Genomic DNA, 14803 nt, shown 5'->3' with positions numbered 1-14803 from the left:
GGTCTCCAAAATGGTTTGGGTATCATCTCTGCCAGTCCCTGGGGACCTCCACGCGTGTCCTGCATGCCAGTAAAGTCATGGTGCTGATGAAAGGTATGCTTTTCCTTCAGCCTCACACCCTGTGTCATAGAAAGTGGATCCTCTGCAAACCTGCATAGGAATTTGGGATGGATCACTGCTCTTCGATAGCCCTTTCAGGAGCTGAGGGGAAATTCTGGCTCTGGAATTGCCCCTCCAGGGTAAAAGGTACAGTGGGAAACAAGAAACCCAGAGAGCTGGAGTTTTCTAAACCCACGGTTGAAATAAACCAGAATCCTATTGAAAACATGAATATTCACATACACGGGACACCCTTAGTCACTGCCATTCCAGTCCAGGATGTGTTTGTTACCCCCAGAAAAGCAGTTGTCTGAGTGCTGCTAACTTTCACTGCTTCATGGCAATACACCTACAGACGAAGGCTTATGACAATATTTGCCTCATACTTCTCCTTGTCAGAGAATTATCCCTTCCGTGCCCCAGATTGTTTATTTTTGGTTTTTTGTTGTTCTTTTTTTTTTCCCCATGAATATTTAAACACCTAAAGGACAAAAATCAGGCTACCTCTGCTTGCAATGTGAAGACCCTACATCAACAGTGGGATTGGAGGCAGCAAGTCTCTGAACAGCAGCGGGCACAGTTAAAGCAGTAATGATAGGCTCTGGAAAGGCAGTTCTCTTTCTGGCTCTAGTATTTCTGAAAACACTATTCATAGCCCCCTGAAAAAAAAAAAAAAAAAAAAAAGAGCACACTATCCCCATGGTGCCAGAATTTAAGATCAAAGAGGAAAAAAAAAAAGCAGATGAGAGACATGGAATGATTAGTGGGCAGCTTAGAAAAGGTTTGAACAGTTCAAATATTTAGATACACACAGACAAAGACACAAATTCACCATGCGACTATTTGCAATGTGGTTAAAAGAAACATGGCTTTGCTGTAGCTTGCAGTATTGAATGCTTTTTTTTTTTAAGTGACCTTGTATAAGGTTTCACTTTGTATACACTGTTTAGCAAAACCCTAATTGTATTTTGCACTCATATGATCAGAGAAACAGCTGACACCTGAAACTTGTGCTAAACATCAGGTTGTGTCTTTTCCACAGTCTTTACCAAGATAGGATTTGATAACACTTGACATTTGCTAGAAATTCTTTACACCCCCAGCTCTCCTCCCTCCCCCTTGCAAGATAAGCATTAGTTCAGTCACAGTATTTGCCTTCAAATTAATTCAGGGAAGTCCTATGGCCTGTACAATGAAATAATAAAAAAAAAAAAAAAATCAAACTACATAATTATAATGGTTCTTTCTTGCCTTAGAAGCTTAAGACTTCTGCAAGTGACTGTCCTGATATATAATCTTATTACCTCCCTAGTATGTGTGCACTCAGTAAGATTAATTGCACTGCACTTCAGCACAAACAACAGAGAAAATCTTGTTAGATCATCCATGCAATCTTGTTTTATTAATAAAGCCACTTATAGATACTATGCAGTTGCATTTGAAGAGTTACCCTGATACTCTCTGTGTACCCGGACAGATTCTCTTCTTTCTTTTTGCATAACTCTACTCACTAAAGACAGGTATTATATCAAAAGCAAAGATATCCAAAGGAAATAAAATTTCTGAGTCTTGCAACAGGCAACCATGTCAACGTCAGTTGATAAAAACACTTACCTGGCAAAGGACACCCTAAGATTTCCAGTCTCATACAGATGCTACCTTCTTCAAACCAGGACCGAGGGTTTATACGGATATAACGTGCAACCAGAGGCACCGGCAACATACTGAGAACTGGGATCTCTTTCTCACTGTTTCCTTCAAAAATCTACGTAGGTCAAACATAGGAAAATGGCAAGATCATTTCTTCAAAAAGTCTTTTAGCACTTTTGGTAATAGAAGCAAATAAAGTCATGTGGTACAAAGTCACACGGTACAGCCCCAGGCTGATGGTGGCTGATGCCAGAACTGTTCTTCAAAGAGCACAATCCCCCTGCGCCCCTCAGAGGGCCAATGGAGCCAGAGCTCCACACCCTCTCCCTGGCTATAGGCACCTCATGGGCATGAGATGTTCTCAGCGATCAACAGACTGATGCTAACCATTGCACAGACCATGCAACAAGAAACATATCTCATCATAGGCAAGAACACCACCAGGGTGGCATTCACATCCATAGGTAAACACATGCAGACTTCCCATATAGGATATTCTGTGTCCCTCCCTGTATTATGTGATTAGCTCTTAAAATTGGTGGGGTCACTGAGAGATATTGCCTTGCAGTCTTACGCTGACTAGTCTGGCAAATCAAGACTCCATGTGGACAGCCCCCACTTTCCCACCTCTGCTCTTCTTCATAAAACAGCTGTTTCATGATACTCACCACATCTCCAGATTCATTCCTGACAGCAGTCCATGCATGACTGTCATTGCTCACCAATACTCTGTAAGAGGTCACCCAGTTACTCCTTTAAAAAGACAAAGAGTACCCATGTTATTTTTTCATAACTTAGAAGGACTGCAATTTGTGTTTAATGTAATAAAGCTCGTAAGACTGCTAGCAACGGAAATCCCACTTGGCAAAGTCATGTTAACACTTGGCTGGAAAAAGTGACATGCAAATCTAGATTTGACAGATAATTTAAAAAGCCTAGCACATAGAAGCAAAACCCCAACAAGATAATATCCTGGGATTCCAGGAGGTGAGGGATTACTTGCTCTCCTTTGCTTTTATATGCAGAGTTTGGGATAAATGGCTTATCTAGAACAGATGCATCCAGTGTTCAAAAATCTTACCTTTTCAGCTACAGAACATTTATTATTTCTCCTGTTATTACCAGAGAGAATGGAAAAAGGTAATAAATCCTCTAGGATGAAAAGTCTGTGAATTTCAACCGGCAAAATTTCCATTTCTTCCGACACAAGAATGACTGGAGCCTGCAGTCATTCTTGTATTTATTAGCAATAGATAGGAACAGAGAGACAATTCTGCCTCTGTACAGCGGAGTCCAATTGATCACACAGTACTAGTGCACCACCACAGTGCCTAGATTAATCTTCAGCAGGCTGATCTTTCTAGGGACCTGTGATCTGATTTACAGCAAAATCCCCTTTAATCTAAAAAAAGCAAGATCTTAATTTGTACTTAAATTATGCCTTGTCTGTATTCAGCTAAAGAAGAGTACGAGGAGAAATAAAATGGTGCTTCCTATATTATGAGTGGAGTTACAGCTATGTAGCTCTACACTGTCTGGGCAATCCCTACAGTAATGTGTATACAGCTGTAGAGAAGGTAAATGCCCTGACTCTTCTGTTGTATTTGTGAGTCTGAAAGGGCAGCAGTATTTTTTTTTTTTTTCCCCTAACACCTTCCTGGTTTCAACAGGCAGCAACTTGGAGGAGAGTTGCGGCTTAGAGGTGTCTTTGTACCATAAAGTGAGTTCAGGATGATTAAATTATATTTTCATCTATATAAACTGGTTGTGCATAACCAGCAGTCCTCTAGAGCAGTCATTCTTGAACACAGCTAAGCTACAGAGTCAGACTGATGGCAGCAAAGCCAGCAGAAGGAAAGTTCTTGGGACTTGAAAGAACAGGGACAGTTATGGGAGAAGCATCAGAGTATATGGACTGGAAATAAGGGAGTACCTGCAAGGACAGAAACGCCTAAGAAAAGCTTCCCTTTATACTGCACCCTTACAAATACAACTTTGTTTGCTTTTCTTATTTTTAAAATCAACAAATAATATTAGCAAACTACCTATGAACACACACACTAACTACACTTATGTTTAAAGGGTCAAAACTAGCCTTTGTGTTCGCTAAAAGAGAGTCAGGCTTCTAGTGAAGATCAAAAAAGGGGCAGGGGTGGAACAAGAGCAAATTCATCAGCCACAAGACCAGCAGAAGTTCACCCAGCTTCATCCCGTACAAAACAGTGACCTTCAAACAATGCCTAAGTCAATGCTTGGCAGCAGAAATGTATAACTTTAGATTTCCATCTGCTGTTCCATTTGCTGAGTAACAGTGGTTCCACTTACACAAAAGATTCAAACCGATGTCCAGACTTACAATGATGCCTAAACCCAAAGATTAGGTAAGCGTTTAGCAGGATTTCGAAAAGCACTTTTGTATCTGGTATACCAATACCCCCAAAAGCCAAAGGTGAGATAATCTGCGCTTTTGAAAAAAAGACCGAAAAAACCCAGCTCCGTTTTCCACACTAAACCAGTCCTTTACAAATCTTTCACCACTCTTCTTCAATAACTAGAAATTGCCATTCATGTTATTTTAAATGGAAAAATCTTGAATATTGCCAAGCAGACTGAACTTTTTATTATTGCAAAGCACACACTTCAACGTTTGTTAAACAGCTTTAACAAATCAGCAGCCTTCTGAAAATACTAATTGTCTGCCGGTCAGTGGAAGATCTCCCAGGGTAGGGGATTTTCCAGAGATTGGTGAAGTGCCATGTTGGCATCTCAGGTCTTTGTGGCTGTAAAACGTTACACAACAAAGTAGACAATGACTACAGTGCATTATAAAAGTTTCTACTAAGTCTTGCAAAGAACTTTACTTTCTTCCCTCAACTTCTGCAATAACCTGGCAGTTGCACCAGAACATTGCACTGCAGTCGTAAGTTGAGGGAAGGGAGATTTACATCTAGCAAAGACTGAAATTAGGAATTTTGCAAATGGCCAACATCAAAACTCCAGGAAGAGAAAAAGTAACTTCTGATTTAAAAAGAAACCAAGTCTGTGAAAAAAATTCTTGGGTTTAAATGGGGGGTGGTAGCGTACATATTCAGTACACAAAATGTTGTTGGATTTTTTGTTGGATGGTGGGGTGTTTTTTTTTCCTAATGTTCTTGGCCATTTTACAAAATCAGGGTAAATGACCAAAAGAGGCAATGTTATAAACCAAGAGACACCATTGCTTCTGAAGGACTGCAGAACTTTTTTTACTTGAACTGCACAAATACGATTAGGGAGACAAACACAATGCATCCATACTCATTACTCTACACCTGAAAAAAATTTCAAACAGAGTATCATGAGCACATGAGAACAGAGTAACAGTGGACATTCTGTATAATTGAGAATTTTGTAAGAAAATCATGGCATATATAGGCAGTTTTTAAAAGAACCAGCTCATTTTACTGGCATGAGAAAATGTTGCTGTTATGCTAATATTTCCCAGCTAGGACTTATTTACCATATTTTAATTTTCTCACTCCCTACAGTTACAAAGGTTCAAACTTCTCCCAAAAGAAAACGTGTATTAATCAGTCGTACACATATTCCATCTTGAGTGACAACAAGTGTCATGCTTTTCAGAGGCAGTCTGCCAATTAAAATACAAATGGGACTACATCCAGTCTTGTACATTCGTAGTATAGAAGACTACAGAGGGTCATGGGAGGAGATAAATCAGCGTGATGTATTAGGTCCCACACCATATCCTATTAACTGTGCTTGCCTGTAAGGAATAAGCATTGCATTTGCTGAGATGCAGAACAAAAACATCACAGGTGACCACATCCTTCTCCCACTGATACTAAATGCAAAACCACCTTTAGGGGCTTACATTCTTTCCCCTTTTTTCCAACATCATAAGAAAAACAGCTTCTGCCAATATTAAGAATGCTGCTGTAAATTCATATTCCCCTCAGGAATGGCATCTTCTGCCTTGAAATCACATTCCCCTTGGTGGGGAAGGGGAAGACCCCCATGCATTCATGTGTTCAGGGTATCTGGAAAGCTAGCAGAAGCTAATGCACAGGACTTCTGACCAGGCAGCTGAGTGTCTTTAAATCCCAAATATTTCTACAGATACAGACCAGCAGAAGAACATTCACATACTAAATTGTCTCGAAAGCTGCAGATTTTCTACACATGTGTGGCACAGGAGGTCTGATGCTTCCAGGAGGCAGATGGGTGCGTTGCACGTGCTCGAATCAGCAGCCAGTCTGTTTACAGTACTCACAGTGCTTCCCAGAATGGAAGAGTTTAATGTGTACATGGTGCTCAGTTTATTCATGTAGATATAGAAACCTAAAGCTTTCAGGGAAATCCATCACAGAAACACAACAGCCAAAGCAAAGTCCTGTGCGAAGTACTGGGGAGAAGTATCATCTGCTGTGTTGTTACCTGATGACAGGAAGATCCATCTCATTGGGTTTGGGATTTGCAGGCATTAATCTCTGCAACACCTCACATTGAATCTTTTCGGGGCCCATCAGCATCAAACAATAAAGCTATCTAAGGAAAGCTGAAAGAAAGCTATAAAGCTTTACAGATGTCCCTACTGTTGTTTTAGAGAAGCTCTTCAGAATTCATGCTATAAAATCTCCCTGGACATACTATTATATTCCTCAGATATTTGTTGATTTTATAGAGTCAAGGAGACATAATTTGGGGAAAGTCCTATGCCAGCATTCAGAAAAGAGCGTGTTAATTATCGAGCTGTCTCTTGGCAGGAGGCTAGGCAATACAGAAGTTATTGCGTGACAGCATCTTCAACAGTATTTGAGGTTACCTCTGGTTCATCATGCTCTAGCACAAAGTGCTACTTACACGACCGCAGCACAAATTTCATCAATGCTAGGAAAGGATCGTGAGATACAGATTTGACAGGAATCATTTTGATTCAGGTGCTTCCCATTAATAATCTTTTTTAAAATTTATGCCAGCCTTACCTCTTCAGGAGAAACTTATCTGAAAAATCGCCAACACTAATCGGTTCATTTCACAGAAAGTAAATGCAAAAATCAAAATATGATTCAAATTCACTTAATGTGATGGATTTTTTTAAATTATTATTTATTAGTTGGTTTTTATCTGTAATGCATTAGCTTTAGACAAGGCTTATTTGAACATCTTCAATTTTAAATTCAGTTTCTTGTGATGCATGGAAACATCTAGCTTGTCTATTTCCATCCAAAAAAAAATAGTCAAGCTGAGGGATTAAGTGACTCGCCCAGGGACAGAGAGGAAACCTGAATCGAAGCAGATCTCCTACAGCCCTGGCAAGTTCCTGTGCAGAGAATCAGCTTTTCCTTATCTAACCACATCATCAGGTTACTGAGCAGAGGGAAAGACACCATGACAGTGCCAGAACAACAAAATGCCTTTCTACCTTGCCTTCCCCTATATAATTTCCTTACTTTTCTTTATGTTTATTGGACACACAGATGAATCCCAATTCAGCACAACGTGCAGCGAGTGCTGAAGAGAAGCAGCAGAGAGGTACCAGGCGTTTGGCTGCCCGGCCTTCAGCAGGCGAGTACATCAGCTGAGACTTCTGACTATTTGGATATGGTTTTATTTTGTTTGAACAGCATCTGCTGCATGTAATATTTTAAGGCCAAGATTCTTAATTATGGAAAGCTGAATAAACAAGTGAAATAAGTCCGATACTCTTATCCTAGTCTCTAAGGATGCTTTTCCACATCACTGAAACCCCACATGATTTGAGATGAACGAGGAAGGTTGGCAGGTGCTGGTCAGCAGAAGCTCAAGCCCACAGTGGCAGAAACGCTGGGGATGAGACTAGCAAACATTGGCAGAGCTCACATTAGCATCATCTACAATGGACCTGGCTCCAGCTGACCATATTATTCTTCTGCTGTCATGATAATCTGATTTATCTGCATTACAAAATCCTAAAATTAATAGAAAATAGAACCAGACAGGCACACAGATGTGTATCCTCCAATAATATATAAATTGACAAGCCAAAATACTTCAAATAGCAGAATCTCTATACCAAAAAAACGCTAAGCAAGCCTTAGATTAAACTGTACTCATGCAACAGAATCAGCAGGCTGGCAATTAAATGGCTTTCTGCTGGAAAAAGTAATTTGTAGTCTCATGCAATTAAATGTAAAACCATTAATATTAATATTCTATAATAATATTTATGCTGATAAATTTTTAAATCACCCACTGCTCAACAGTTTCAAAAACAAGCCAAGTCAAAAAATGCTTAGGCTAACAACAGGTAGGCCAGCCAGTGTTGCAGCCTAATTAAAATAAATGTGATTTAAGAGATGGAGCTTGACTAGCAAGCAAGGGTATTTTTTTTAATAATTGAAATCTTTGAACGTTTAATTTTTAAAATTGCTTCTAGCTGACTTAAATGAATATACTGCTGTGAAATCCAGCTCTTCGGAGGCCCTACGAAGAAAAGCTCAGGGCCAGAATTTCACTTGCTCAGAATGAATTAAGCACAAATTTTTCAAAGCTCTCTTCTCAGTGAGGAGGAGTTGGGGCTGCAAATGCATTTCCCACCTAACGGCTGCCACTTACAGCCACTTTGGGTTTTTTTGGTTTTTCTTTTTTACAAGATTTTAGTTTCTGACTTTATAACCTTTCTAGATAATCTGGTGCTAGGTGTGGGTGTTTTATTTTGCTGTTGGGCATTCAGACAGTAACACGTGAAGGTGCCAGGCCTCCTGCGTGGGGTCAGAGACATCTTCTGCCCCAAAGATTTTTACAGCCTTAACACTTGTCATTCTGGGCCACCCTTTGCAAAGAGATGTGCACGTGTTTGAAATTCTTCCTACACCTGGCTTTCCCCTTTCATATCTTCTATATCTGCTAAACACAGCCAAGCTGTGATTCGTTTTCTTCTAAGCCTCCTTTTGTGACATTTTTAATTTTCCATTCTTGTTTGTGCCTATCATACCTTTGTAAATCAGTCATGTATTTGAGGTGAAAAATCTGAAATATATAGGTGCTGCCTCACCATGCCTTTTTGTCTCCTGCCTGTGAATATTAAAGTAATGGAAAATGCAAAGCTCTGACGGTAACCAGCAAATAACGCCATTTGTGTGCACAGCTGTGAGCACAGTTAAAGTATTGCTGAAGGGGCTCACATCTACCAAGTGCACGCAGAGATGCGGCCAAGCGCCCCTCGGTGCATGCAGGGGGATGCCCACTTGGGAAGGCTGCGAGGGCAGGGGTGAGGGGAAAGGAGCAGCTGCCTGATGCCCCCCCGGTAACCCCACACAGTCATTCGCATTGCAATGAGTCATAGCGCACATGCAAAATATACAAATCAAGGCTGTGGTTAATAAGTGTAAGTAATCTGTTGCAACAGATGCCTTTATTCATTTGATGTATCCTTTTCCGAAAGGCTTCAGCTCATTTGATTTCAACTGCCCATCGTAGTCCCTTCCACAGAGGTTAAAAAGCTTTCCTTCCTCTTCAGAACATCCCCAGTGAGCCTCGCTGTGCAAAGCAGGTTCTCTCCACACACCACCATGCTTTCCCAGAACAGAGCGGTGGGGTTAACCAGGCAGGAGCCCTCCTGGTGGGGATGGCAGTGACCTGCTCCCTCCCAGCTCTGCACAGTCAGACCAGTCTTTGGCAAGAGTCTCCTAACTGGAACAAGGGCACAGAGACAAATCACACCTGCAACAGCACATCATCAGTTTTGACATTTCTGTCAAACTCGTAAAGTATAAATACATTTCTGGGTATGCTGTCAGAACTCCACCTACACAGGATCACCTGAGCTGGTCGCAAACCCAGCTGCCCAGTGCCAGGCAGGGATGGCGATGAATGCTGTACCAAAGTCCTGTGTAGGGTGCAAGAATTAAGGTGGAAGATACATGGCATGTGAATTGAAGTTAAGTAAAAAGATGGAGAGCACTTGAGGCTGAAGCTGCCAAAGGCTGACTCTCGATGCTGCAACAACTGGAAGCCCATGAGACAGCTCCACCAAGCCAGAGTTAACGGAAAATACAACTTACCAGGAAAACCAATCATAAACACTAGTGTCATATGTAACTAGTGACATTAATATATCAAGGGAGCTTTCTCTACATTGAACTCGGGTTGTTTCGTAACTCCCATCAATACACTGGATATGATTTCAGTGGATCTGGAACAACTCCCTGGGAGCCAGACTTTGGGGTACCTGTAATAATCTCACCCAGTCAGGGCAAATAAGGGTTTGCACTGATTTAACGCACTGTAACAATTCAAGTCGGTATGGAGCAGCTGCTTATTTTGTTACGCGATTCAGATACAACATCGAGACATTTTCACCGAATTTGCTGAAGATGGATCAGGGTGTGTTTTTCACAGCCTCTGCGTGGGGATAGGAGGTGCTGCTTTTAAAGGCAACGCCACATACGCCTGTTGTCCTTGTGAGCTGGACAGGATTTAGAGTTTATTCTACTATGCTTTCAAAAGCAGCATTGTGCTGCTGTTGTATTTAGTCCCTTCTTCTTGCATCCAGTGCAAATTTCTGTTTTCTTAGGTAACTGTAGAAACAACTCAAATACCTGTGAGCAACCACTATATGGTCCCAAAGGCTAATGCAGTTATGCTGAAAGGATTACCACTGCTCTTTATACTCTGATTATTGGACTACTGAAGATGCTGATGGGATTATGTCTTCATGAAGCCAATCTTACTACCAAGACCATGGTCTTAATACCATGAATGGCTGATAAACTGGGGATGAAGAAAAGATTTTTACCCTCTTGCATGCAAGGGAGCTCACCACCTGGCAATCCTCACACTAAAAGCAAATCTCAGCTCCTGAGGAATTGCCAGTGAGTACAACAATAAACTGAAATTTGGGGCAACACATTCATTTTGTGACTAAAGAAAGAGCAGAATGCTGTACTGCCAGAATTAGAAGTAAACTGCACTGACCTGAATTTATCCTCAGCTATATCTCTGGAAGGTACCCAGCTTGCTACAGACCTACAGTCCCCTAAGGACAGTTTGTCAAAAGGGATGCTTGGGGATCATGAAGGGCTACACTGCACACAGAGCAGGCCGAAAATGAGGGTGTACTATAGAAAATTGGAACATTATTCCCCTATTCGATCACAAATCTCTTGTTTTTAGCAAAAGCATGATCAGACAGAAGATCAAATCTGCTGGATATCCCTAGAGTAGCTCAAGGAAGTCAAACAAGTGACACAGTAGGGAGCCTGTAGTGGTGTCTACACTAGCTTCTAGTTAATGCATAGCTTCAATAGGGATGAGCAAAAAATGACCAGTTTAAAAGCGGGTCACAGTTCAGAAGCAAGAAAAACCTGTAAGTCATCGCAATTATTTCTTCCAGCCAGCAATGCCACTGATTTGTTGTCCCCTCCATACAACTAGCTTTTTAAGCCCTGTTGCAGGTTTACAAGCTGTGAGGCTTAACCTCTATCCAAATCAGACTTGAAAAATTGTCACACACACCCCCCCATTTTTTTCTTAAAGACAAGTATCTTGCATAAAAGTAAAAAATCTTCAATAATCTTCAATATTTTCATAAGGCTGAAAGGTCTTAAAGAAAACATACTTGGAAATAAGTCTATTTTTCTTTTTTTTTTTAATTTCAGAATTTTGCTTTGGAATTTGAGCATTCTGTGCAGATTATTTCATCCATGCTTTTTATTATTGTTGTCATTTTTGTATTTCATGACATGCAGTGATAGTGCATAATTTAACACAATTGAAAGATTAATTTTAATAAAGTGCATCAAGTCACAAATAGATCTTACTCACTGAAACATTGCATCCTCTTCTAAAAATCAAAACATACTCTGTGTTGAAAGTCTGAGGCTTTATACTACAGTCAGTACACACTGAGTCTATTTAGACATGTGGGTTTTCTCTTGATACAAAAGTTGGTGCTGAATTACCAAAAGACTGTTTGGGTTGTGGGAAACACGTATTCCTATGTTTTTTAGTTTCTTGCTAAACTAAGACTGATTAATATTTTCTCCCCTCTGTCAAGAGAGTGCATATTTTAAGCTATCGTGTCATTGCTTTAAATATATGGCACAATTCCACAGTGATGCTTCCAGTTTCCCACACAAAAGCCTTGAAGAGTTGTTTGCAGATACTTGGTTCATAAAACTGAAGGATGCATTGGCAGCAATATAAAGAATTACTTATTATATTTCTCAAATATTCAGCCATAAACCCTCTTATAGCCCAACTGTAGCACCATCCACCCCTCAGAGAAGGATGTCACACGCCTTTCTAAAAGGTCACATCACTCACACAACTTTCTCCAGCCTAAGGCAGCAAACAAAACAGCTCTGCAAAGAGACATCGCCAGTGTCTGTCTATTGGCTACTGAATTCACAGTGAAACACTGCGGTAACCGCCAAGAGACACCGATCTCCAAATGTTCTCAGTCCGCACAAAGGAACTGATATTCTGCCCACTCTCAAGGTGTGAGCTTTTATTCATCTCAACCCATGCTTGTGGCACCTCTGTGGTTTGGATATCCTCAGCGTAAAAATCAAAGGAGTCCTGGTTCTTGCAGCTGGGCCCCACTTTATCTGAGAAATTCAACACCTGCAGACCTTCGGATAATCTAAGCAGAGTTTGCCATTTGTGATGGTAAAAAGAGCACTTTGCCACAATTTCAGGTTTCCCAAGAAATCCTGAGGTACCTGCACAGCAACAGCCTTTGAGTCCACATGCTTGCTTTGACTGGTGAAAGGAAGGACTCCTCAAACTAAGGTGGTTTTGTTCAAAGCCTATTTTTTCTCGTTACAGGAGGAAACAAGAAAAACAGAAAGATTTGATTCCACAAGATTATCATGGAATCCACACACATGCAGTTTGATCAGAAATTTGACTCAGAAGTGTTTTTCCTTAAAAAGAAATTATTTAAAAAGCCAAGTATTCATTACTAACCAAGCATGGTTTCCTTCTTTCTCTAGTCAGGTCATCTGTGCTTTCAAGAGCTGTTTCTGCACCTCGGCCTCTTTGTCCTCAAGACTGTCATGTCTCAAACACAATAGAGCCCTGGACAGGCAACCAGAGCCACAGCCCATAGGGGAAGACAGACAAGAAATAGTAACTTTCCAAGTGAGACTGGGAGAGGAATAACCGAGGTGAAGCAATTCCTGCCACCATAGAGAAAATGATGGCCCCATGTGTTTTTGTGCTCCTTGCACTGTGTCAAGTGTAACCTTCAGTTCATCCACTGCCTATAAAGCTCCAAAAAACCAATAAGCAAGGCTTGATGTGAATAGACTGTCTCTGGGTGGAGTGGGCCATCAGCAAAACCAGACTGCAGTTGCTAGTGCTGCTTGCACCACGGCAGGTATAGGTTGGACATTAGGAAAAATTTTTTCAATTAAAGGGCTGTCGAGCACTGGAAGGGGCTGCCCAGGGAAGGGTTTGAGTCCCCATCCCTGGGGTTATTTAAAAGCCGGACAGACGAGGTGCTTAGGGACATGGTTTAGTGGTGGGATGGCGGGGTTAGGGTAATGGTTGGACTTGATGATCTTAAAGGGCTTTTCCAATCTAAACGATTCTATAGAGGAGTAAAGGGTTGCTTCTCCCACCAGTATACCAGCTCTGGCTGCAGCATCAGAAATACAAGCAGAAGCAACAACCAGACTGCTAATAACCCATATGTTGCAGCCCTGCAATGAGCAGCAAAATTATTTGCTGCAGGATTCAGCGGGGTGTCCTTGCTTGCCCTCCCTTGTAATTTTACATGTCTTCACTGAGTCAGCAGCAGGAAGCTAAAGGGACCAGGAGAGGTACAAATCTGATCTAGGCAGACACTCAGAAAAGACTTCCAGTTAAGTAAATTTTTCCACTTTGTTAAAGTTTCTTGTTCAACATAAAGAAGAAAAAGGAGAAAAAAAGATTGCTTTTCTGATTCTTTATCACTCTCACATAATAGCATTGGTGAATTTAGCATATATCCCAGTGTCTTGATTTTTTTTTTTTTTTATATAATGCTGGGAAAGTCTCCAAGGCTTAAATAAAAATCTTACCTTGGCTCTCAAGCTTGGCAGGCTTTTGCTTCTAATACAACACAGATCAGAGGGTTGTTTTTTTGGCTCCCCTACCTGAAATAACTCATTCTCCAACATATGTTTCTATTAGTTATGAAAGCAGTATATTCTTGTCACATAACTCCGTGAAGTTGGGAAGGTGCCTCAGGTAACAAATAGTGTCTTTTTGTACAAACTTTCATATCATAAATAGTCCTTTTTGATACCATCACCGTCAGTAGCCAAGTATAAGAGATGGAAGCTAATGAGTCTCCTTTGCTTCCAGTGCCCATTATAGCACAACAGTCACAAAAGAACCTACCCACACTGCTAAAAGTCCTACCAGCCTGGGCTGGCTTACAAAAGTCAATTCGCTGCATGCAACCCCTATGAATATGGTCAGGTCATTGTCTCCCAAGTCTGCCACAAGTACTAAAGTTTCCATCAGTGCCTCTAAAATCCACCCTATGGCAACTTCTGCTCCAAGCTCAGTCTCTCTACTGTTGCCTGGATTCAATTTCCCTTGGTGTAGCTCTTCTCCATACCAGAGTATTTTTATCTTTCCTCTCACTTTCTTGACTGCTGGAGGAACTGGGGTAGAAAGTCACACCAAGAAGACCACCTTTCAGATGCAACACGATTAATTTGGAAAGCAGCATCTGCCATCTTCCTGGGTACGATGTTCCCAAGTGCTGAGACTCTGGAAGCCCCAGGACACCACTCTTTGCTCAGATGAGGGCTGCATACATCAGCCTCTTTTGAAAATATAAACATCTACTTTGGTACCTCAGGGCGTACCAAATTATTTTTAATGTCTAAAGACTTGCACGTGCAGAAGCAGGGCACACAAACATCAGCTACAATGATTTCATCTCAATCTGATGAGGAGAAAGTGAAGCGGACTCCAGGGAAGGCAGTCCCACAGCAAGGCTGTATCAAGAGACACCGAGTGAGATGGAAGCCATCACACTGAGAAGAAAAGCCACCTCCTTGGCAGTCCCTCGTGT

General features: G+C 41.2%; 1 protein-coding gene across 1 annotated transcript in view; it reads right to left on the bottom strand.

Moving 5' to 3' along the window:
- The window catches only part of CPXM2 (carboxypeptidase X, M14 family member 2), an 83569-nt gene that overhangs the window by 28386 nt on the left and 40380 nt on the right, over positions 1–14803 (bottom strand). Inside the window, exons 5-6 of the mRNA XM_009641076.2 lie at positions 2418–2502; positions 1714–1864 (exon numbers count right to left, since the gene is read on the bottom strand). Coding sequence (XP_009639371.2) covers positions 1714–1864; positions 2418–2502 — 236 coding nt within the window. The remainder of the gene's footprint in view (positions 1–1713; positions 1865–2417; positions 2503–14803) is intronic.

Source organism: Egretta garzetta, unplaced genomic scaffold, assembly GCF_000687185.1.
Source record: "Egretta garzetta isolate BGI_Z169 unplaced genomic scaffold, ASM68718v1 scaffold386, whole genome shotgun sequence".
NCBI lineage: Eukaryota > Metazoa > Chordata > Aves > Pelecaniformes > Ardeidae > Egretta > Egretta garzetta.
The sequence above is the reverse complement of the archived record's forward strand: the minus strand, read 5'-3'. Positions and strand labels throughout refer to the sequence as shown.